General features: G+C 28.0%; 1 protein-coding gene across 2 annotated transcripts in view; it reads right to left on the reverse strand.

Annotated features, from left to right (window-relative positions):
• The window catches only part of LOC135924724 (neuroglian-like), a 44,058-nt gene extending 17,405 nt beyond the window's left edge, over positions 1-26,653 (reverse strand). The window contains exons 1-3 of one of the 2 annotated variants that reach the window (XM_065459830.1): positions 26,598-26,653; positions 14,193-14,622; positions 2,904-3,009 (exon numbers count right to left, since the gene is read on the reverse strand). In XM_065459830.1, coding sequence (XP_065315902.1) covers positions 2,904-3,009; positions 14,193-14,385 — 299 coding nt within the window. In that variant the 5' untranslated portion in view covers positions 14,386-14,622; positions 26,598-26,653. Of the gene's footprint in view, positions 1-2,903; positions 3,010-14,192; positions 14,623-14,798; positions 14,876-26,597 lie in introns of those variants that run through there. The other variant, XM_065459829.1, reaches the window with a different exon arrangement.
• Positions 26,654-27,033: the final 380 nt, after the last annotated feature.

Genomic DNA, 27,033 nt, shown 5'->3' on the forward strand with positions numbered 1-27,033 from the left:
AAAAATATAAATCAAATCGTATATTACGTAATGTGTTACCAAAGTTATATTCAAACAATATTTAAGACAGATTATAGAAGCAACAAAATGCTAGTTGATACAATAATCATCGTCCTAATTAAGTGATAAGCTCTTGTTGTTAGGCTGTGATAGTATGATCTAAGATAATGCTTTAAAATAACAGAATATATAACATTTTTACCTGGTAAAGCTGCAGCTTCAAACTTATTTTATCACTTTTTTATTTTTGCATATCTAACCTGATACTACCTCAAGGTTAGAAAACGATACTTTGTTCATGGGTTTAAAATGCTATTCACACCCAAAAAAATTTCAGAGACGAAATTGCCAAATACATTTTAAATAATACGCTCTTTGTTACAATAGAAAGATTTTTCTCCGCACACGAGACCTAAACCCAGAGCCCTGTAAATTCTATATTATTTGAGCGCATGAAATACTATAAAATAATTTAGTCTTAACCCGGGGCTAGGGTCGACTTTCGGTGTTGCATCCTATCCTGCCTCAGCTTGAGGCTGTCTTCCTAATTCGATGATGGTTCAACTTAGAATCATGTGTTACAATACAACCTCCAATAAAGGGGAATTCTTATATTTTCACTTCGAGTCTATTAGCAAATAATTCATTCATTCATTCATTATTTCTTTTTTCTTCTTCTTTATTTCTTTCTATTAAATTAAGAAAAGCTCAAATGCTTCAAAATGGAATTAAAGGTTTTACAAAAATTAAAAAATGTAAGTTATTCAACCTTTTTATAATTAGATTTAATTTTATTTTGATAAATTAAGATAACAATACTCAAATCAAAACTACATTAGAAATAAAGGTTTTCAAAAATTATAAAATGTATCAAAGTCGTATTTTCATAATAAATAAAAAAAAATTCAAAGGATTAATAATATTTTCCATAAATGCAAACCTTTAAATGTTGATAAAAAAATTAAGATAAAATCTCAATTTTTAAAAAAGGAGAAGAAAAAAAAATTCTTAATTGCTTATTTTTTTTCTTCCATCTTTCTTTCCTAGCATACAATATTAACATTTGTAGATCATGGTCTAATTTAGAACTAAAAACACCAGTGTCGAACCGAACCTAGGAATAAATTTAAACGGAACCTTTTAAAGGAGCTACCTAAACCTTTAAAACTCTTATAAAAGGGTTTTAAAACAGGGTTGTGAAACCAAGGGTTCTGAAATTTAAAATTGTTTGGTTGGGCATTTTGAGATGACAGACGAAATATAGGATTTATTGGCAACCCATCGATCCCCGGGTAATATGAACCCGGAGCGGGTTCAGACCTCTATCAGAAAATTGGTTTCGATTAAGTTCCTCTTATCAAAATTTTCGCTAGATAGTTTTGAATACATAAACCCTAACACTCGGGTTTACTAACCTGGAAAATATGTTTATATAAGGTTTTTATTTTATAAATATTCAATAATGCAATTTACATGTTTTTTTTAAATATATATTTTTTTCCAATTAAAAAGCCCGATTCAAATTTAAAAAAACCTAATATCACATTCGCCAATTCGTTAATATTAAGGAAGATAAAGCTAAAAAAAAATGAAATATTCTGACTGACATCTCCGCTACTATTGTCAAAGTTAGAAAAAATCTTACACAAACTTGGCATGTAATTGAAGAGGCACTTCAAGACGAATATGTATATTGATAGACGATCAATCAAAATTATTATCCCGACACTCGAGGGCATGTTGAATAAATTGCAAATTAAAGAAAATAACAAAAGTCAAAATACATCATACAATATAAAACAAGCGCGATTAATGGGTAACCATTAATAATTCTTTTAACATTCTCTAATGGATTAATAAAAACAGCTGATATTCTTGCATATTTGGAAAAGAAATTAAAACAACCCGAGTTGTATTCTAATAGCAACAATAGCTACGTCTATGCCAACTGCACCGATTTCGAACAAGAGAGCATTATTAGGATAAATACATTTGTATCACCAAAGAGAACAAGATTGGGAATAATTGATTTTATATACAAATAAAAATTGATAAAAAAATTGTGAGGTTAATTTTAAAATCTCTAGAAGGGGAAAATGGCCTAAAGGGATAAACTTGGAAAGGGCCACTAAATGACAAAGAAGAGCTATATTACCCTGTATAAAAAATAATAATTACAGAACCTTCATTTAAAGGTTTTTAAGCCTGACCCGAACCAACCTTTTAGAAAATTTAAAAAATGTTCTAGACTGATCCCACACTCAAAAATGGCCTATATGGTAAAAAAAACGAGAAAAGCTTTAAAAACAAAGAAAAGCAATATATATAGGGCGATAAAAGATAAATAGCAAACATTCAATATTACTTAAAATTATGGCACTATATAAAATGGATAAAAAATCAGATGACCATACTTTCCCCCTCCCGCGATGAAATATTTAGAATCGGATATTTTTTAAAATCTTTCTTTAGACAAACAATTAGGATAGCTGTATCTAATGACATACATACAATACTTGCCCAGACTGATGAGTAATTCGTTTGAAGCGTCCTTGAATACAAATCAACTGGTGACATGCTATTTTGTTTTCCGATATATATATATTTTTTTAAATTGTTTATATGGGAAATCAAAATGGCGTACCGCCAGCTGATTGATACACAATTAACTGAATAAATTGTCAGTCTATATAACACTGCATTCACAGTTAACGCGAGATGGCGACGAAATATACAAAAATGAAAGTAAAATTATTATATTTCTATGATAATCTGTGAATTCGCTCTAACTGTGAACGAAGGGTAAGTATGGTTGCAACTTAGTATATATTATCAAAAAAATGAAAATTATGCGAAACAAAAAATAAACAAAACTATAAAAATAGATATAAGGTAAATTTTACGTTGGCTCTGGTTCACCTTCGGCCAGGCATTCCAACGTCACGAGTATTCGGCTGTCGTATATCAATTCGTAAGGTGGTTGTCTAGTGAAGGTCGGCGGGGATGTGACTTGAAGAAAAAAAAGATAATAAATATTTTATTATATAAAATAAAATTTCCATTCTTCTATATTAAAAATTATTATCCGTCGAATTTATAGTTGATAATTTCGCCTAAATATGAGCGCGGACGCCTTACAGAAAATTGATCAAGCGTTGGCTCGTTTTGAGCCGATTTTTAAAAACGGCTAACTCAATATTTCGTCCAGAAAAATATTATGCAGGCCTTAAGATTTTGCTCATAGAAGGAACAAAGGTATAGGCATATATTATCGAAATCTCGAGACTTAGCCAATATTTTTCTTGCTAAAATATTGAGTTAGCCGTTTTAAAAAATCGGCTCAAAATGAGCCGTTTAACAACACTAGTTGAAGGGTGCGCGTTAACTTATTTCTGCTTTCCTCGGAGTTGAGCGCTATTTTCATAATATAAAAAAAATGGAGGCTGAAGTGCAACTATAGTGTAAACGGCTAATTTTCAGTATTGTTCGATCAAATCTTATAGCGTAAAAAAGGAAGAATTGTATTTGGATGAACAAGAGCCATATGAAGAAAAATCACATATCATTAACAAAAATACAATGATTCTGGAAACTTAATCAGCATGTTCCAAACTGACCCGATATTTTTACAAAAAGGTTTACCCGGCTTATGGGGAATCATAAATTTTCTCAATTTAAAAAAGTTTTCGAAATTCGGGTTCGGTTTGACCAGTAAAAAAAAATTTTTTCACCCATGGCTACCGGGCTGCGCAAATCTCTACTCCTTGTTAAGAAACTCAAATCGATATATTTTTATTTTAGTCAATTTTATTCTTTAAACAGCTAGACAGACTCAAAGCAAGGAAAAATTTGTGTATTACTAAAAATATTTTGAAAATTCAAATTTAAAAACATTATAAAGGTTACATTTAATAGAAAAGGATAAGATGGCCCAAATAGGGATTTTGATATAAATCTTGATAATTCAGAAATATCGGCTTGGTTGGCTTATGCTTAGAAAAACAAATCATATTTTTTTTTAAAAGTGATGATTTGTTTTGAAAGGGTGGAGGAGGGGAATTAGACCAAATTCATAACTTTTGAGTGATATTTTATAATAATCATCTTATAACCTTAAGAAATTTCAAAATGTGCTCCGAAAAAAATATAAACATAATTTTTATTTTCTCTTTCATCTTTTTAAAAATAAATAGACAATTAGAAAACTTCTCTAGGGATCATGATAAAAGAAATTATGGGATTTTATTATATTTTATTTTTTTTTAAATTTTTTTTTATATTTTTCAAAAATTAAAAATTTGCGGGTCGTGAATTTTAAGAAACTCTTAAGAGCACTCCAATTTTGAACATATCGATTTATGTTATCTTAAATGATCATGTTAGTGTATTCCATTAATCGATTACTTTTATTCTTTATAATTACATTTTAATTATTATATATAGATACATATATATATGAAAAATGCAGATGTTTGAAACTCCACTATATTATTTATTGTGCAAGATATATTATAAATAATTTGTAATATTTAAAAAAAAATAAAAATCGGCGAGACATTTATACGATTCTGAGATATTTCGTTATTCAAAATCAAAGGTATATATAAATATTTACATAATTTGATATTGGGCTATAGAAAAAATATATAATTGCTTTAAAAAAAAGAAATTTTGACTATTTTTTAAAAAAAAAAATATATCGATCTACTACTACACTACACGAATAATTATAATAATTTTCTATATATATAATATATTATTTTTTTTTGTTCGAATTTTTGCGGGTCGTCGTTATTTTAATAGAATTTAACTAAATATCAACCCGACAATCAATTTTAAAAAATACCTGTTTATTGTATAAGGTAACCCTATATGTTACAAGCTCGGAATAGAATGATAATAAATGATTGTATCTTTTGTAAAATGGCTGAATCGAGATTGTAGGTCAAAATAAAATTATCTAATTCCTTGAAATTTCGCTAATAGATGTTTAAATCCTTTCTGCGTATGAGCAAAATTTCCGGAATTTTCGTTTTTTGCCTAAAATTATGAGTTCGCCGTTTCTAAATATCGCGCTTCGAGCGGTCTTAACATCACACTAATTGTATGTAGTAATAGTAGTAAATAACGAAGGTATAGGTGTGTGTTAAAAAAAACCTTATCCTGTATAATTCAAAATGTAGTGGTATTGTTAAGGTTATACAGCTCCGTTAATTGCTCCTCCGAATCATTAAAATGAGCGCATAACTTGTAAATAAATATGGGCAATTGTAACACTACACACGCGATAGCGAATATCGCCAAGCAAAAGTATTTGTCTCTCGTTTCGTACGTGCTACCTCGATTTGCGTGAAAGATATCAGGGACAGATCCATCCTTAAATGGATCGGAGCGCCGACGATAAAAATTGAGGCACAAACAATGATCAATTATTTTTAGAAAAAGCCGCTTGGTTATGTTTGGCCGAAGACGTTTTTTGGCTGATAATTGGTTCACGTCAATGTCGTCGCCTCCGCCCTTGAGAGGGAAATAATGGGAACGAGAGTACATCAGAGCATTATGATTCTCGGGTAGCGATACATAACTGGTAGGAAACGTGGGTAACGAATTAAAGAAAGGATGAGTAGGAAACTTGTCGAAAAGTTTATCCGCATTTACTTTAGCGGTGAGTGGGTGTTCCCATAAGAGGGTATTATATACGTTCTCTTTCTTTCGCGTCGTCGCTATCGCTGTATAGCTATGCTTATATTTTTTGTCTTCGTCCTTGCGGAGAATTATTTTTTTCCTGAAAATGTGGCCATTTCGATAATCGGATTTGTGATTAAATTTGACCATTATATGGAAGAGGGGGCAAAAATATTTCTCATACCATTCATCGTAAATGATAAATTCAGCATATTCTGTCGAGTCATGGTGTTATAGAAAAAGGGGATAAATAAATAAATTGATTTTTTAAAATGAATAACTTGCTCTAATTATAAATGGATATATTTTTTTTGAATAATCTTTAATGATTTATTATAGGACGATGATTTTTAAAAAAAAACAATTTTAAAATAGATTTTATTTAATTTTAGAAGAAACTGGAATGGATAAGTGATCTTTGGCTTCGAAACCAAAGCTTTAAAATCGAAGAAATTCGCGAAATATTAAAAAAAAGAAGATATTCGCATAAAATACAAAGATTTCGAAATTTATTTTTAAAAAAACAAATTTTTTTATACTTGTTGCTCGAGGGGCAAAATTATTTATTATTATTTTAAAAATATTTCTTTTTCATTTTATATCTTTTCCTTTTTTTTTACAAAAATAGTTTAAAATTAATACATATTGGCTTACCGAAGGCTGCAACGTTTTCCCTTGTCAGAAAGACAGTTAATTTCATGTAAGCATCTCATCATTTATGTGATAAAATGCATTTTAAGCAACATTGAAAGTTTTACTATGTTTATTGTTGCAATCCATTATCTTATCGATATCAGATTCAGCATTAAGATATGTATCTCTTTCAAATGATATAAAATGTAAGAGAAACGTCGAAATTCTCTTTAGAAGTGTGCGAAAGATAATCAAACAGATTGACCAGGAACCTTACCTGGTATGGTATTTGTCTACAATACATAAAGGCATGAATATGAATTATGTCAGAAAAGCCGTTATGATTGATATCACAATTTGTTTAAGATTAATATACATCATATATATTTATTTTTAAGGATGGACTAGAAAGTTGATAAAAATACCGAGTGAATAAAGTTATCGAATACAATATGAAAGTGCAACAAAAATGTAGTAAGGGCTCAGCTTAATAGAAGCAATGAAATTATAAAATAGGGTTAGCCGATTTAAATCACCCGATTTTTTTAAAAAAAATCAATGATTTATAGTGAAAGATAAGAACGTAGATAAGCAAAATAAATTAAATAACCAAATCGCCCTAGTAATCACCGCTTGTGAGACAAAAAAGTTTATTTCCTATTTCAATTTTTTGATTTAGTAGAAAAATAACTACTGATCCTAATCGCAATAGTGAAAAATTATTATATTCTAAATATGAAATGAAACTAATATCAAAAATCTACCCTTTTAAAATTTTTTTTATTTTTTGTAATAAAATAATAATCAATTAGTTTGTAAAATTAAGAAAAAACTTATATTAAAAAATCACAAATAATATCTATATTGTTGAGGTTGACATTGTTATTAGAATTTAATTGCTTAAATAAAATTAATTTTCCTGCCTTTTCTGTTCCTAACCGATTCCTAAGCTTGGAGTGAACAACTCCAAGCGATGAGAATACTCTTTCGACTGAAGCAGATGATAAAGATGCAGTAAATAGTTGTTTTATTATTTTTAGTATATTTAAATCCTTCATCAAATTTCCTTGAGCCACCCACCTTGGGTCCAATACTATATTAGTAAATGGCTTTGATTTTGCTTGAAGCCTTACCAAGATAGATAAAAATAAAAATAACAGTGTTTGAATATAGAAGCCCCTAGTGTTCCATTTCATTGGTTGCTAAATTTGAACGATATTTCGGGTTTAAAAGGTAGGATAAGAAGTGGTGTGCAGGAGTTAATAATTGTATCGATTAGCAAAGGATGAAAGTTGATTACTATTTATTTGGCGGTGAAAAACTTTTGCAAATTCTTCCAACCATTATGAGTTATAAATTGGGCTAATTCCCAAGAGGTCAGAGGTCAAGAAATAGCAATAGATAATTTTAGTTTGAAAAAATTAAATTTCATTTTGCATTTTTATTTGGATCAGAAAATTCTACAATAAATTTATTTTAGCAAATATAGATAGATTAATTTTTTTTTAAAGTAACTGTATATTATATATCATCGACTCTTTATTTGAAAGAAAAAAACAAATTAAAACATATCATTATTTGATTTTCAACAATTTCCTGACTTGTTCTCTTGAACATTAGTCCTCTACTTGCAAGATAATATTAAACTTATATTTTAAAAAAAATGCGATTTAAATCAAAAACTAGTTTTCTTTGATTTTTTTTATAAAAAATCAGGAATTCTGTAAGCCCTATTATAAAGTAATGCTGCTAAGAATGCACTTTATCACATAAATGATAAGGTACTTATATGGAATAGCTGTCGTGCTGAAAGGAAAGGAGCGAGGACGTTGCAGCCTTGGGGTAGGCACATAAACAATCGTTAATAGTAAAATTATAATTTTTAATAAAATATTTATTTAAGCATATTTAGGCAATGTTAAATTATCTTGTTCATAAGGAAAAAATATACATAACAAATCGAATATAAATAATTTAAAACATTACATAGTGGGAAACAAAGGCTAACTTTTAACGGTAAAGATAAGGTCCAACGGATATTGTGCTCCGTCAAACTATGGAGGGTGTTCAAAATCAAGGTAATATATACAGAATATTTATAAAAAAAATATTAATAATAGCCAGGATAATTAAAATTATCTAGGAAAAGAATGTGTCATTTTTATGAGGAGAAAATATTTATGGAAAATAATAGAATATCCTGTAGAGGATTACTTAGTTATAACAAAAAATGATAATGAAAATTGTGTCTAGGCAACAGTTGCGGAAATAATGGGGTGCATCATCAAGAGTCAGCGTTAAGCTCTTTCTCTTCATATCCATCCTCGATAATATAACAGAGAAGTAGCAGAGGCCAGCATTATGGTCAATGTTATATGCCGATGATATCGCAATATGCTAAGAAACCGGAGTGATGGCAGCACAGCGCGACGCAGGACGGTATTTGGCAGTTAGGTTGGAGAAATATGGTGCCCACATCAGCTCGTCTTTGACATTGTAGCTGGCAATAAACGTCCGTTAGGGTGGCTAAGACCCTCGCTTTTTTTTATAATTTTAACCACCCTTTTAAATTATTTCAAATGTGTTTTGAATCCCCTTTCTCTTTACTATTGTAATAAAATATTTACGGTGGCAACGCGGCGTTTAAAATTTTTAAAATGCGATTTAATTATATTTAAATTTTTATATTAAATTATTATTTTATAAATTTGAATATTAAAATTATATTTTATATTTAAACTATATAAATATAATACATCATTATTCTTCTCCTGGTCTTTATTTTAATGGACCTACACGTTTTAAGCCACCCTATATACATATGAAAAAAACAACTCTCTAAATAATCTTTAAAACCTATTCAATAACGTGGAATCCATTTTTTTATTTTTCTTTTGCGCGTTGTTATTCTTTATCTATTTCATACGGTAATAGGAAAAAAACCCCAAAAATCGTTATTTTTTAAAAAAAATTTCTTGTCAATTATTCTTAAATTTTTTTCTCATTTTTTTATTTTCTTCCCATTTTTACTTTAAGTCATTGTTAATTTTTATTTTTCTGACCTTTTCTCAATTCACTTAATTTTTTTAGTATAACCTAGCAATAATTAATATTGATAAATAATTTTATAAGCGAATGCCACAATCATTAACAGCTATTAAACTCAAAAAAAAACACAAAATACTTACGAAAAAATATTCGAAGACAGGATTTATTTCCTGGTCCATTATATATATACATGGTTTTCGAAAAGTCTGCTATGAGCGCGATTAAAACTGTCATTGGTATGATTATTAATATGTTAAATTATTTATATTTATTTTTTCAAGTAGGGGATCACATCATAATCAGAGGATGCTTTTACCATTTGTGTCAAAGTACCCATAGAAAAATTCAAAAGCTAGGTCTGGAAAGCCAATACAGAACCGATGAAGCCCTAAGCTTCTTTTGTGGCATGATGGACGGCTTAGCATTTGTTCCTTTATGTGATAAGGGCAACGCAATGGCATTCCTTAGATCGGTTACTCCGAGCAATGGTAAGGATATTCTTGAATATTTCGATAAAAATTACATCAATGGAGTATCAAGGGAGGTCACAAGAAGCAATTCTCAATCCCAGACAGGTCAAATTGGGCCTTGATTTCCTCCAGAAACTTGAATCAGAGCACTCAATCCAACGAATAACTCATAAATAATCAATGCGAAGGTTCGAATCATCGTTTTTCTAATCTGGTTGGGAATAAACACCCTTCAATCTGGTTATTAATTTAAAAAATGAAATGCGAGGTGGCTGCCGATGAAACCAAACTTGAACGATGGCGTGTAGGTAGTTGGACACCGAAAACAGAATCACAGTGCTTAAACAAGAAAAAATGCTGATGTTCAAATTGGTACTGAGAAAAAAAATATCCCAGTAAAATAACCCATGTATTACTTATTTTCGTAAGAATTTTTTCTATAGTAATAAAAACAATATCCATCCTTAATTACTATATTAAGTAGACTAAATTTGACAAAATTTGCAATAAGATCTGTTTATTTTATTGAAAAATCATTTAAATTATAAACATAATATTTTTTTCTAAAATACTAATTTGTCTATACCTTATTAAATCCAAATAAAAATATACCGATATTATTAGATCTTAAGTAAATTCGAAAAAAAATTTCGAAGTTTTTATCCGGGGGTTTTTTTACGGGATTCATTTCATACATATACGATTCTCGAAATAATTATACCCAGTATAGATAGTTATGTAATGGCTAAATGTCGCCAATTCTGTTCAATCTTCAGGCGCCTGTCGGAGAAAATTCGCCAGGATTCAAGCGTTTTCCAACCCTAGCTAAAAACTTGGTTTAGTCGATTTTTTAGCCGTAGCTTAAGAATTGGCTTAAACGGTTAAAAATATATAGTAATTACCCAAATATACCTATGATACACCTGGTGGTTGTTATATCTATATTTTTAAAAGATAGATTTATTTGTTGATTTCTGTTTTTTTTTCTTTATTTCAAAGAAATAAAATCCCATTTTAAAAAATTTATGTTGCTGTATAAAATTATACACATTAATTGTAAAATATACACGCAATCCTTTGAATGATTGTGTCTTATAAAATTTCGAACGGCTTTATAAATCAATCGATTTTAATGGTTTTCCTGATATAGTGAACTAATGCGAATTAAGGTTTCTATAGTAGTATTACTACTATACTTAAACAGATTTTGGAAAGTTAAGCAAATTCCCCCTCCACTCTTCTCCAACCTCGAACTCTTCTTAAAATGTCTAGAAACGCGAACCAATTCTAAAAATTTCCAGTAACCAGTTGTTCAAAGGTTCAAGTTATTTTAAAAAACAATGTGCAAAAAAAGTAGTGATTTTTTAGGGATTTTATTTATTGTGTTAATTTTTTGACAATTTTTTTCGGTGTAAGGAGAAAATTTTGATTTATTATTTTTTTTGCTAATTTTGATTTTGATAAGGGAGGAGGGGGATAATACCGTCATTGATTTAGTAGATGTAGAAGAAATATCTGAATTTGGTTAATGAAGTTTTTTTTTGCTAAAAAATATTATTTAAAACTGAGAAATTAAATGTTCTGTTGTTAAACATGTTGTGTCTAGATTTTTATAAAATGTCTAATCCAAGATTTTAGCCCAAAAAAAAATTAACGCAAGTCTGGAGGTATGACATATAGACAGAAAGGTTTGGATATCTATTAGCTAAATTTTGAGGCCTTGCATAATTCTATTTCGGCTAAAATCTTAATTTAAAACACGTATAAACGGGTCATTTAGCAACACTAATTAAATGTCTAAATTTATTACTCCCTCTTAGTTCCCATCTCTTAATGATTAACGGTGCAGATATGCACCAGGCTAGATTTTTTATTTAGGATTAATTTTTGCCTGATTTTTTTAGAATATCATATTTGAGCATTAATCTTTATAATTTGAAAAAATTGAGCATTTTTATCCACTAGAAAAATCTTGGCCAGTAATAGGTTAATACACGAGTCAAAATGTTGGAATAAAGATATTTTTTTCAAACAAATGAGCAAAATGTCGGTTAAAATTCTTTCTATCAAATATGGTAATATTCTAATAACATAATAAAATGGCACAATCTTATCTTGTGGTGAAATGAACTCACAAAACATTTTTATTATTATATTATAGTGCTACAATCATATCAGATACTCAAAATTTTTCAAAAATTATCGCGCATCTTCCCATAAAGCGTTTGCATATTTTATAGTTTATTTAAATATGCGTATAGGATAAGGTTAATAAACATAACTAAATATAAAACAGTCCTATATAATATAAAACTGCTTTTGTTAAACGGCTCGTTTTGAGATGATTTTTAAAAACGGCTAACTCAATATTTTATCCAGAAATAATATTTTGAAAGTCTTAAGATTTTGCTCCTAGATGACAAAGGTTTGAGCATCTATTTAACAAAATCTCTAGGTTTAGGGAATATTTTTCTGGCTAAATATTGAGTTGAACGAGCCGTTCAACAACACTATACAAGACATAACTTATCAAGCAACGGCCAAATTTTATTGTGTCTATTTTTAAAAAACAGACCTACCCTATCAAGTCCATATTTCTGTTTGGGTAAGATCAGACAAACGCAAAAATACTCTAGGTGTGATGAATTGTTTTTGCTAAAACAAATTCGATATTAGAACTTACCGCGTCTAATATCAAATTCTCTTCACCAAAAATAATTTCCTTTTTTTCTAGCAAGCTTGGTATCGAAACCTAATTTACTGCATCTCAGCACAAGGTGTATAGCCTTTGAGCCCCTCTCTATTATCACTAAAAAATATCTAAATATGGCTCACGCAACATTTTTAATACGAATCTTGTTAGAACTGGTTCCAAAACTCTTGGTATTTTTTTAAATGGATTTTATTTCCGGACCCGGTTTCCATAAATTTTAAAAGGTGGCTTCTAGATATTAAGATTTAAATCCTACTGAGCAAGGATTTCGGTCCCCTTTTACGGGGCTCTCTATGCTATAATGTATGTGCAATAAAATGAGCATTTACACCAATCGACAATTACATTGATGTTAATTTCTAATAAGTTATTTTTTTAACCCGCTCTTAAATAATCGTAGAACATCTTTTTTTGGATCATGGATAGAACCCTCTACCTTTTTTTTCTATTATTATTATGGAATTGGGTAATTAAAACTAGTTTTGCTAAATGGCTCAATATTAAAATGCAAATCCTATATCTTCGTCAAAAAAAGGTAAGGCAAGCCTTGAGTGATTTTGCTGATTAGATAGCAGAAAGGTTTAAATTTGAATATCGATTAGCGAAATTTCGAGGCTCGCGTAATTTTACTTCTGTGGAAATCGAGTCGTTTAACACTAAAAAATTAATTAAGTTTCTGCATAATAATGTTCTATATCCAAAATATTTTTTTAGATAAGAAATCACAACCATAATAATGTAAAACAAAAGATCATTATTTCTAAATTATATTTTAATATTTTTATTGGTAATACAGAATAATACGGTACTAAAGCAGTGTCCTGGGTCGGCTCATTAATAAATAGCCGGTTATTTAATATCGACTAAATAACCAAAAAGGCTAAAGAAAAAATTTCAAAAAAAACGAGAATGAAATGCGAAAAATAACAATGCCACCAAATACTTTAAACAAGCCTATAGGATGTCCTACTAACGCAAGACTTTTTAGGATAGGCTAAAAAGTTTTTGAACCAAGACACCTTATTTTGGCTTGTTTTAAGTATTTAGTTGTATTGTTATTTTTTTTATTTTATTTTAGTTTTATTTTATTTTTCTGTTTTTTTTTAATTTTCCTTTGCTTTTTGGTCATTATAGCCGGTTAGTATTAAACCGACCTAGGACGCGACCGAAGGATTAATTTTTTAAAAAAGTTTTTTCACACTCAGCCAACGATAGGCAAAGACACGCAAAATTTTTGCCCATTACAGGCGTAGAATCACTGACAAATGTCCTGGACAAAAAGACCCCGAACAAAGTACCCTGGGCATGACAAAAATTGGGCCATTTTTGCTCCATTTATTTGTCTGGTCCTTTTGATCAGTTTAGGTCAGTGATTCGTAGACATATGATGTTAACTTAATACCACTTGATTTTTAAAAATTTTTAAGCAATAAAATGAGTCATACTTTTTTTATAAAAAAAAAGGTGTCGATGAACCTTAAAATAATTACATAATATAAAATTATTTTTTAAGATAATAATTGAATGTGTTATATGCAAGTGTAAATTAAATATTATCGATGAAAGCTCAGAAGCCTTATAAATAATTAACTTTTCAAAATTTATCAATAAAACTTTCTTAAAAAATTTATATCAAAATTTACTGGCTAAGGTGGTCTGAAAACTAGATGAAGCCCATACAAGCGTCGCAATTAACAGAACTCCGTTTAGGAAAGATAATGGAATACGCTGATTGGACGACGATATCGCGTGCCTGGATTTGTGGCGGGATAAGGAAAAATAGAAGTGGCGTTTAAATTGTGTCATTTTATTTAGTTTCTGGAGGAATCCTCTCATTTTTTTTAAATATATATTTTGAGCGATTGAATAAATGAATGGTTATAAAAGGAAGAACGACATTTGGCGGTGGGGGGAAAAATTATTGCAATTTGACATTTCGTGATTTTTTTTTTGGCTAACGGTGAATTTCTTGAATGGCGATGGATCGTAATCCCGACAAAAGATTTATAAATTTATGGATGGAATGTTAAATGCCGAAGAATTTTGAATGGAGATTTCATTCGTTCCTAAATACTATTTAAAATAATATTAAGAGATAAGATAAAAATATATATTTTTTTTTTCAAAAAAAAAACAAACAAAAGCTAATAATATTTTTTTAAAATTGAATAAAATCGGCGATATAAATCTCCTCGACCTTTATATTTTTTTTAAAAAAATTAAAACAAATATTTTATCTAAGAGCCAACCGGCTGAAGCAGATAAGACACCAATCCATTCGATTCCTTATCGTAGGGAGGGAATGGAATATTATATTATATTATATTATATTATATAGATACCATTCAACTTATTTAAGTAAAATATTATGTATAATGTGGTTTTGATGATGATAATGATAAAATCTATGAATTTAAAAATATAAAATATAATCGTTTTTTTTAAAAAAAAATCACTTTTCGATGGAAATTTTAAGAACGTTTTTTTTTTGTTTTTAAAAAAATATAAATAATATTATTAAAAAAAGTCTAATACAAAAAAAAAGTAATGGTCGATCGATAAAAAAAAATATATTAATAAATTGTTAATATAAGTTCCAAATTTTGTTTTTATATTCTTCGATATAGAAAAAATAGTAAATCTTACCGTCCTTGAAGCAATGTGTTACTTTCTTTGTCCAGTATAAAAAAAACTGAAAATTAGGATATATATATTATATAACATACTTTTTTTTTAAAAAAATTTAAATAATCAATAAATTTGAAGAAGAAAAATATTAGTTAGCGTATCCAATAAAAAATTTGCCGCGTCCATTTAAAGGAGAATATCAGGAGTCCAAACCGAGCCTGAACCGTTATACCCCTATTAAGAGTTATTATTTACCGAACCTTTAAAAAGGTCTGTTAACCGGTATGACTTTAAAAAAAATGATTAAATGGATTGATAAATTATCTATATTTTTTAGATACTTTTTTAGGGGTGCCACTGATTTTTATGGCCTGGTTATGTATATTTCGAAATTGGCAGAGGATTTACAGATTTTTAAGGAACATAACCATGTTGAAATCTTGATAACATTCAAAAATATGTTATCAAACAAAAATATTTTAAGGGAGTTTTGGTAACGGCAAATAAAATCAGCCTATTTTTGGATCGGCAAACTGATTCTACGTTTCCTAACAAGTTGTGATGTTACTTCTATTCCAGTATGTTACAAAAAAATTAACTGCCAATCTCGTGCCAACTTTTAGATATTTTATAATTAGGTCCTTTTAATGTCGGCAGATTTTGTATATTGGTATTTAATTTTATCCCGGTTTCAGGTTCGCTTTTAAAACTCTGGAAAGGGTTACGTTAAAATTAAAAATAAACGCGATATCTTGGAAAATCTACTCGACAAAAGAATCAGATGGCTAATAATATAACACTATTCTGTCATATAGTAATGAATCCCAAGATCATTCTTACTAATCTGACGATCGTGAATCGCGATTTTCACAAAATACGTTATTAAGTACCTCAGTGCGAGCGGATTTTTTCAACTGCCCAGAATCCGCCATATTTAATTTTAGATTTTGGCTAGTTGATTTCGATAATCTCGACAACCAGACAGGAATATGTGTATCAAATAATGTGGGTTACGATTACCTAATTTTTCTAATATTGTTTTCGCATTCATTATCTTACTATTTTTAAAATTAATTATATTTCAAATTTTAAACAATTATCATATTTTTTTCGGAGGATGTTCTTTCGTTCGATAACCCATCTCGAAATTAGTTTTTTTCTTCTTTTTTTGGAGATATTATAGTTAAATTTTAAAGAGTACAAGGGTGAAAAACAAAATAAAAATAATTTTTCAACAAATAGATATATTATTATTTCTTAGCCCTCCGTGTATATTAAAATTATTTATAAAATATTTTTTTGCTAGCCTTGTTTTATTAATTGTTGTCAGAGGTGATTTGAGTTCGCCCGCAAAATTTAAATATTACATTTCAAATCAATTATAAATGGCTGCCAAATGTGTTTTACGCGATGTAAGCGATGACATATGGTATCGAGTAATTCATGCATCGTTTTATAACAAATTAGCTGGTGACACGCCAATTTGGTTATCAGTATAAGAATTTAGTGAAGAAATGAAATTCTAAATTTTTTCATAGATTTTCATAAAATACAATTATAAATTATTTAAACGCGGAAAATTAAAATGGAGTGTCACCAGGTGATTTTGTATCGATATAATTTTTAAAGCGGAAATTCAAAATGGCGTATCACCAGCTGATTTGTAATGTTGATACATCGTTAGTCTCTCTAGATGTGTCATTAATTTGAAGCCTTGAATTTATAAAAGATTTAAGTCAAACCCCCTTAACAAACCTTATATTTAAGAAATTTCACTATATATCGTGGCCTAACCCTGCGTTCAATAGCGCTAACTCGTACTAGATGATATAAAAAAAATTACATTTATTTTCTAACTATTAATGCAGGCGTATCCATTTTTTATCAAAGATGACTTTTTTATATAAATCAATTTTTTTATAATTATTACTACTCTGATTCACATAAAAATAAATCCGAAATATTTATAAAATAGGTTAAATTATGGTCATTATAAGGGTTATCCATCCTATTGAAAAACAATTAGATAATTATATATTTTATATTGCTCTCTTATAAAATTACGAAAGAGATGGAATAATCTAATTCTCAGGCGACGATAAATGAAAACTAAAAATGGATTATTATATCATCTAATAATATTAATTTTAATAAGCTTTGGGCCATAAAACATAAGTTATTTTAAATATATCGCATCGTTTTCATCCATCCATCAAATATTATAAATAAATTATGGTAAACAAAATGGGTAATTAATTATTGATGAATAATTTATAATTTGTTCGCGACAAATAATATTTTTTTTAAAGGCGCGAAAAATAATTAAGGTCTGTCATCTTGAATAAAATAGGGAATTTTATTTATAGTCACCAAGCCCCCCTCCACAATATTATATATATGAAATCGAGAATTGGCGGGTAATTATATATATCACTCTCAACAAGGGTATATGTATGACGCAATTATGTCATAAAAATTTCTAAGGGAGGAAGTCAAAGGGTCACCTTCTTAGTCAGTATCCATTAGATAATTGAATCATAGTGTCATTGGCTTGTGAAGAAAAGTGGGGGGCAGGGGGGGGGGGGGGTTTATACACACGACAATTTATTTAGGTCCATATTTTTTCAATATCTGTAAAATTCCCTTTAATCCTGTTGCATGTTGAAAAACTGTTTGTTTCATTATATCTTCCTCCGAATCATCATTTACAATATTGGGTTTATTAAATTTTCTTTTTCTCATTTCAATTTCACTAATAGTTCCCAGGATACCTGTTTATTTGAAATCTTAAACACTTTTAATATAGATTCCTTTCTCCGAAATGTATAAATGGAGGTGAGTTTAAAAGTACAAAAATCGGCTTTTTTACCCTTAGGCCCATCTTAAATAATTTTTTTTTAAAGATCGAATATTGAATCTAATATTAATAACTAGTAAACCATCAAAATTATATATTTTATCTAATGGGCTAATAGAAAATTTAAAATTAATATATAGAAATGAATATGAGCTTTTACAATTTTTTTCTAATAATTTCTTCAATAATTAGCGCGACTGGGTAGTGTAAGCGGCTAGATTTCGCCAATTTAAGCCAAAATAATATTACTCAAACCAGAAGATTTCTTTAATAGATGTCCAAACCTATGATGAGTTTTTGATGTCCGGGCATTACTTAATCAAACTATATTAAAATATTCTTCACGTACAAAACAATAGAAGGCATCAATATAAAAAACATAAAAACCAAAAGATTTCAAACATTTTATCTGTCAGAAAAATTGGCAAATTCAAATAACGGCGTTCACGAATGTTGATCGGCCTTCATTTTGATTTCTATACTATTTCTTCACAAAATTTAAAATCTTTAACCATTATAAATTTCACCTAAGATATATAGCAGAGATCTGCACAGATACCATTTGCAAGGCCCGGCCCGGATTCTTTTAAAATATATTATATTTATTTTTAATAATTATAGCTAATATAAGCGATTTAAAATATTCAACCAGGCCCGGATATTATTTTAAAAAATTTTTTTAGGCCCGGCTCGGGTATATTTTAAAAAAATTAAAATACGAACGGGCCCATTATATTGCAGGTAAACCTCTACTATAATATTTAAAATTAATTTATCACATTATCATCCCTATAAAATTTTAGGTTGAAAATCTAATAGTTATGAGAAAATAACATTTATGGTGAAGGTAATTCAATTTGATTATGGTTAGTATTTTTTTTATTAATTATACTAAATTAAGCGCATAAATAAAATCAATATATATTGTAAATTCAATTTTTTTTTAAATTATATTTAAAAAAACGCAATCAAGTATATCAAGTAGTATTATTTATCAGCACGCAATTAAAATATAAAAGCATAATGATCTTTATTTTAATGTAACAACGCGATTTATACCAATTGAAATGAAAACTAGTGGAATTACCAATTTGATTGATATGGATATTAAGTTTTTTTTCTTTTTTTTAAAAAAAGGGTTTGATAATGTATAAAAACTTAGACAATGACATTCATTTCCAATAGGAAGGGGGAATAAAATGTTTAAAATTATTTTAAAAATATTATATAGTGCATATGCGGAGAATAGTCATCATTAATGCCTGGTAGATAAATTTCTCACGATGCCAATGTGGGATAGTAGCAAATAATTACTATCTTTTTAAAGGTGATATTTAGGTATTATATCCTTAATATTGTTATTTTTCGCTGGAATTATGACGAATAATTTATTTTTAAATATATATACTTTTTATTAATGTTATGAGAGATCAAAAAAAATTAAAAAAAATTGTTGCAAACCCTTCTTTTTTTCTTCAAAATTAAAAAAAAATTTCAGGAGTTTGATCTCTGAAATATTTTTTAAATTTTTTTGATCAAATTTTACCTATAGCCTATTTTTAAAAACGGCCAACTCAATATATACAGAAAAATATTTCCTGAATCTGAGATTTCGCTAATAGATGTCCAAACCTTTGTACCATTTATGAACAAAATCGTTCTGAATAAAATATTAAGTTAGCCATTTTTAAAAATCGGCTCAAATTGAGTCGATTAACAAGACCAATGAGAAATCCTTCATGATTGGCTCATAAATTCTAATAACTCTTTTGTGATCCAAAAGTTTTTTTAAAAAAAAAACTGGAAACCTAATGATAAAATTTTGAAAATTTTCACAAATATATTTTGGTCAAACTTTTATTTCTTTTATTTAAAAATGTTTATTTCGTGCTTTTCGAGATATAGTTGAGAAAATTTTAGAATAATATTTTTTGATGTTTTGGACACCCGTCTATAAAAAAAAATATATTATTTTTCCTTTTATTGATATTTATTTAATAATGGTTTTGGTTATATTCAAAAATAATAATTTTTTTGCATTATATATTTTGTCACAATAATCATATATTAAAAATGGGATGGGCAATTAAAAAAAGTAAAAATTTTATAGTTTTATTTTTTTTATCAAATTGAAGATATAAAAAAAATTCCATTAATTTCTAAATTGTGTTTTTTTTATATGGTATATTTTTATTTAATATTTCCGAATAATTTTAATTATTCGATGAATCTGAGTATTATTGCTTGGATCTAAATCTTCAAAAAATAAATCAAAATGACTCATCAGACAGGGGTATCGTTATTGTATTTCCCAATTAGCGAGGCTGGCTTTTAAAATTTGGGAAGGGACTCGAACTCTAATTGCAACTATCATCAGATACAGTCTCATCATGTACGAATTCAGGGTATTTCTTTTGATTGAATTGAACCCGGATTAAAAATTTTAAATAATATAAATTTTTCGTATCATATAGTGAAACATTTTCGGAGAAGGTAGTACCGCGAAAAAATTCCCGTGAATGCAACTTGGGCATCCTAATAGACAGATTAGCAATACGTTAGCGTCACATATATGTTAGCGTCAATGTGTTTTTTCAGGCAATGTGTTATTTTAAATAATTTTTCGGCGAATTTTTTAATTTAAAAATCTGATTTAATAAGAGGTTATAATTTACTTTATTGATTAACAGAAGACAATCAAATCATTCAAAAATTGAGCATAAAAATTTGTTATGGTATTTAAAGTAGAGGTCTGCTTCATGAAAAAAATATAAATATAAAATTGATATTATATGTAATTATAACACAAAAATAATAATGAATATACGTTCTTCTTTGTTCAAAAAACCTTCCAAAGTGCTAAATCCTCGTTCAGAAGAAGCACTAGTTGCAGTAATTGCCAATATTTTTCTTGCTAATCTTGATAGCTTTGGCATATCTCTTTCTTGTCGTTTACTACAAAGTAGGTTTTAATATACAAAAAAGTTTATTTATTTGAAGAAAAAAACTTTTTATGATAATTTTTAATATCTAAAAAAGTTCATAAGAACAATTTTTTATTAATATTTACTTATATGATTAACCCGCCCGTCCACGTGCCCATTCTTAAAATAAATTTTGCCCGCCCAGTGCGGATGGGCCAAAACCCTGCCCAATGTAGACCTCTAATTTAAAGCATAGGTTGCAACCTGTCCCGTGGCTCACATGTCGTTCCGCGCACACATGTCCATCGCTGTTTTGGAATCAAAATATTCTACGTTTCTCGGAAATTAGACTATTATCGTGGTGTACAACATATCGTAGACACTATCTATCAATTTAAAATGCTCAGGTTGGTAGTTCAAATCTCTCGTAAACTAATGTTCATCTTCTAAATCTTCTATCGATATTTTCGTGTTCCAACCCAAAATGTCTTCCGCAACTAGATATTTAATGCGCCGCGATACGTCTTGCAAATAATATGCCAAATAATTTACTCCTACGCCACCGACTCCGTTCAAATTTTCAACGTGCTACCCAATTATCTTCATTCAAAAATCTAGCGCCTCATATTCAAGAAACCTTCCACCAAGCCACAAAAACTAAATGGTTCGGCTGGCTTTCATCTTCCCAAAAGTTGGCATTTTTTGTGTTGTAAACACACAGTAGAGATCTGCAAAAGTAGGCCCGGCCACCCGGCATGGGCCTTATATTTTTAAATAAAATTCGGGCTGGGTCGGGTCTTAGAAATTTTTTTAAATATATTTATTTAAATTTATCAATTTTTTAATTAAAATAAATATTTAATTTTATTTATATAATTTGACGCCATATAACATATGTCTTTTATTTTGAGTAATTATAAAAATTAATTTCTATATTTAAATAAATTCGGGCAGGGCCGGTAAATTTTTTTAAAAAAAATTTCGAAAATTTCGGGTTCGGGCTGGGTCGGCAAAGCTTTTTTTTAAAAAATTTGGGGATGCTGATCACTAATTTACAGTACCCCTTTTCAGATGTAATTGCCTCTCACCATAAATCAAATTCCAATATTTTGGATTTTCTACTGCTTCAGTGGCTTTTTCCCATGGTATCTCTCCACTCTAGCCTCCTACTGCTGAATCGAATTCCGGCATATGCGACAAGCCTGACATTGACATTAAGCACATACCGAAAATTATATCAAACAAATGCCGTTTAGACTAAAATGTGCCACGGCTATATTTCAAAAGATCATGGATCAAATATTTGGGAGCATGGAAGAAATTATTGCATATATAGGTGACAAAATTATCATAGGGAGAGATAAATTAGAAGACGAATGTTTAACGAGTGAGATTTCTTTATTTCTTTCTTTCTTCAGGTGATAAAGCTAACTGGAAAAAGAGCGAGATACAAGATCTCGAGGCTTATGTAATATTATTTTGGTAAAAAATCTTTTTAAATCCACTTAATCGAACCTTTTAACAACACTACTCCTGACTATAGTTGGATAATAGCTAAATGTCGGCTAATTCAGCTATATCTTTAGGCGCCTGCTAGAGAAAATCCTTTATTATTAGTTTTAATTTATATTAGTTTCTCCCAAATTTGAGCTGCTATCTTTTTTTAAACAAAAAAACCCCGAAGCCAAAGTGATAGTTTTCGGATAAAAACTTGGTCTCGCCCATTTTTTTTAGCCGGCTAAAAATATAGTAATTACCCAACTATACTCCTGACACTCAGATTGGCATCTAAATCCAGTATAATAAACCACCCATGATCCAAACTACGAAAAAGAGGGATCATTAACCATTCTAAAAAAAAATATAAATAATTAATACTATAATTGGTCAAAAATTGATTTTTTTTTTACTTTTCTTTAAAAATATTAAAGTTTTGTTTATAAAAATATATATTATATATATCGAAAAGGGAAAAAAAGTTTATATTTTAAACAAAACAAAAAAAATAGATAAATAAAATTTTGATTTGACTAACTCAAAAAAAAAATGACAATACATTTTTCCCCCTCCCCTATTTTCAATGAGACAGGTCAAGAAGAATAATAGTCGGTTCAAGGTATTTTTTTTGGTAGTTTAGATATATATAGGTAATAACTAATATATATAAAAATGGTTTTATTTTGATAAAAATAATAAACTAAATGTTTTTTTTTCTTCCATTTTTTTTATTCGATCATATATAAAAAAAATTTAAATCGTGCGAATGCTAGCAATCTTTTTTTTACCTTCTTTTGTTAATAATATTTTTTTAAAAAAATAATAATATAATATTCATTGTAACAATAAAAGTAACAAAAAACGCAAATTGTTTTAACCTTATTATTTTATTTGTATAATATATATTTTTTTTTACTTCTCGAGATGATGTTGATTTGAAAGGGAGAAAAAGAGAATAGGTAAAAAAAATAAAAATCTATATTCCTTAAGATTTTTATAACTTTTTATAATTGAAAAATGACACGCGAAAGGTAGACTAATTGGAGAAGAAGCAAAAAAAAAATTATGATGTTTAAAAATAAATTTATCATTTCCCGGATGAGAAAAATGAGTGGTAAGGAAGGGAAATATTTAAATAAATATATGAATAATTAATTTTTATATAAAATTCATTACTCACGATAAAGAAGTGACTATATATTACGTTTATTGAGGTAGATCGTATGTGGGTGTAGCCCAATATTTCTTCATTCGATTAGTATTCAATTTTGAATAGGCCTAAAATTTTTAAATCGGTTTTCCGCTCCGATTTCCAAATTTTTTTATTGTAAAGAGCTATCCGACCAGACCCATAAACAACTGACAACGAACTGTGCTGGGAAAAATTTGGAAAAGAAGCGATTGGAGGGATGATGGGAAGAAATAGACAGGAGATAGTTTGGGCATGTTGAAACGAGACGAAAGACTGATTAAGGTGAAGAGATACAAATCGGTAGAATTAATAGGAATCAAGGCCTCGGTCAAGACCCAAGACGACGCAACTGAGAGTGATAATGGGTGACGTAAGCATACGCCTTACAAATAGCGATATCTAAAACTGTGAAAAGGCGGGGAAGGGTTGGAGAAGAAGAAACTGGTTTATTCGGGTAAACTCGGAAAATCGGCATTAAAATATAATTTCATGGTCGATGGCAAACTCTTTTTTAAAATGGTTTTATTCTAAAATGATTTATTTGTAAAAGTCGTAAAAAACGCATTTTACAATTTTTAATATTGTCCAAATCCCAAGTTTTTGGTTATAGATGTCCAACCATTTGTGCCATCTATGACCAAAATCTTCAGGCTTGTATAATATTTTTTTGGATAAAATATTGAGTCATTTTAAATATCGGATTAAATCAAACCATTTAACAAATTGATTGTTTTTAAAAAATAATTATAATTTGTGTAGATATTTATAAAATAGGATTATTATACAATGGCCGCCACTTTCCTAATCCGAGAAATTAGCAATCTGGGTATTATTTGCTGAGCAACCATATGTGACCATTACCTACCATATCTATTTTAAATGGAATGTCTTGTATCCCCTTCCCTCTTAAAAAATAAATTATTTATTAATATCGATTTTTATTTTATTTCTAAAAATTATGTTCGTTTATTAAATTTATTGCAAAAGATAATAATTTCGTGAGCGTAAATTTTTCGAAATATTTAAGAATTCCCTGAAGGTTTTTTTTAAACATCATTATAAATATATAAAAAACAGATAAACTAAAGAAAAGCCCCATAATGTAACACTGAAAACTAAAAAGTTACCTCTTTCATAATTTAAGCAAAAATTTGCATAATAATGTATAGACTCTTCTGGTCAGCATTTCCGGTTTGGTTTGTTTGTTTATAAAAAAAATTTAAAGATAATTAATATGGCCAATAAATTTTACGATACATCAATTGGGCGGGATTTTAAGGTTAATTTTTAAGGCATATAAAATTTTCAATGGCCAAAAGGAACTTATTGGTTAAAAAATTTGATATTTTAAATAACAAATAACCAGAGTGACTATTTATCATGGTAATAATGGCGGTTTAAAATAGAACCCATTTTTATGTGTTTAATAATTAATAATAAATTATAGAAGACAATAAAAAATTAATGAGATCAATTTTAAATGAGACCAAATAAAATTTATTTGTTTCTTTTAATGTCTGGATAGTTATTTTTTTGGATTGAACAAGATTATGCCAATGCCAAGTAATAAAATAAATAAAAAGGTTTATTGAACTTGCATTAATATTTTATTTTAAATATGGTCATATTAGAGTAGAGTAAATGAAAATAATATAATGAAGATATTAAATTTAAGCCAGCCTAATTGTGTAATGATAATTTTGAATAAATAATATAAATCTAGTTACATTAAATTTGATTAATATTAAATAAATTATATTGATAATTGTTATTTACAAATTAAATTTTGTAATTATTAGTATTCAAAATGTAAAAAAATAAATAACCATTGTTTCAAGGACAATATAGAACTTATAGTAAAAATTTTAATTTGAAATTTTAAAAAAATATCAAATGTGATTATATATATATTGACAACTGATAATTAAAAAAAATTATAAATTATCATATCAAAACTAAAAATCTACAATAAGGATGGGAATAGCTTAGGATTGGGGACCCCAATCTTGTAAGTTTTTGTGAATATCATTTTAAGCAGAGATGCATTGGTATCTGCCAACACTCTACTCATGACATTTGGTAGATAATTTTAATTTGGTTAATCCCTAACATAATTAACCATCTTAAAAAAATTTGAAAGGGCTATATTAAGCTATAAATTGATAGGGAAAAATAAATATTCCAAAAATTTCTAAACAGGTAAAATGAAGAGTTAACTATTTTTTAAAAATTAAGTTTATGTGAAGAATTATATACAATAAAATATATTATAACTATAAATTTCATTAATATTCGAAGGCATTTTTAAAGCTTATATCATTAACAATCAAAAAATATTTCCGTAGAGGGAAAAAACCTTGTGTATTTAATAAACTTTAGTTTTCTTTAGATTATATTTCATAAAATAAAATGGCATAAGATATCAATGGATATTATATTTGCATCATAAAAAAGTGGCATTGATGTATCTCCAATTTTAAGCTAATAATTATTATTATCCTACACTAACCCCCCAAAAAATGAATATGTCATAAACAAAAATTATAAAAATAATATAATTAAATATTTTAGATAATATTCAATAAAGAAAAGTCTAGCATTATAAACATTCTGACTATGCCCATGATTATATGATTTAACTATAAATACTTTATTGGAGTGGTTTCGTATTTATATAATTTTGTATGAATCATTGATGTAAATTATTAAAAGCTTTATTGAAAAATAGTATATTTAAAAGTTATTAATTATAATTAACAAATTTATAATAATAATATATATCTTTAATATAAAGCAACATTTAAAAATTAAAGAATTAATTAAATATATATATAAGTTCATTAAAAATTACCAGAAAGAGTTATTTATGATTAGATTAGTAGATTTACTTAATTAAAGTATATGCAAAATTGATTCAAAATGTATAATAGTTTTAAAAAAAAGTATATACCTTTTTGAATTAAAATAAATGTTGAAACTCACGCCTTAATAAAGAAATAATCATTAGTTCCACTAGTTACACATTTTATATAATTATTTGAATGGGAAAATTAATTTTGTTATAAAGTCATTTATTAATCTGATTCTTTCATTAGTTTATTTATAAACTAATATATATTAAGAATTTATAAATATATCATTATTTTTTTATATTATAAACAAATTATCAATTTAAAACACAGATGCATATATTGTAAACAAATCACTATTACAAATTTTTAAAATATATGATGGGCATCAGAGACCTGAAGAGGTACCATTTACACGGCCCTGCCCATTTCAAATTTTTTTTCCAAATTTTTTTCTGCCCGGCTCGGATTTTTTTAAAATATATTGTATTTATTTATGATTATTATAGCTAATAATGGCGATTTCAAATATTAGGT

Source organism: Gordionus sp. m RMFG-2023, chromosome 2 (assembly GCF_954871325.1).
Source record: "Gordionus sp. m RMFG-2023 chromosome 2, tfGorSpeb1-WG-v2, whole genome shotgun sequence".
In the NCBI taxonomy this organism is placed as follows: domain Eukaryota; kingdom Metazoa; phylum Nematomorpha; class Gordioida; order Chordodea; family Parachordodidae; genus Gordionus; species Gordionus sp. m RMFG-2023.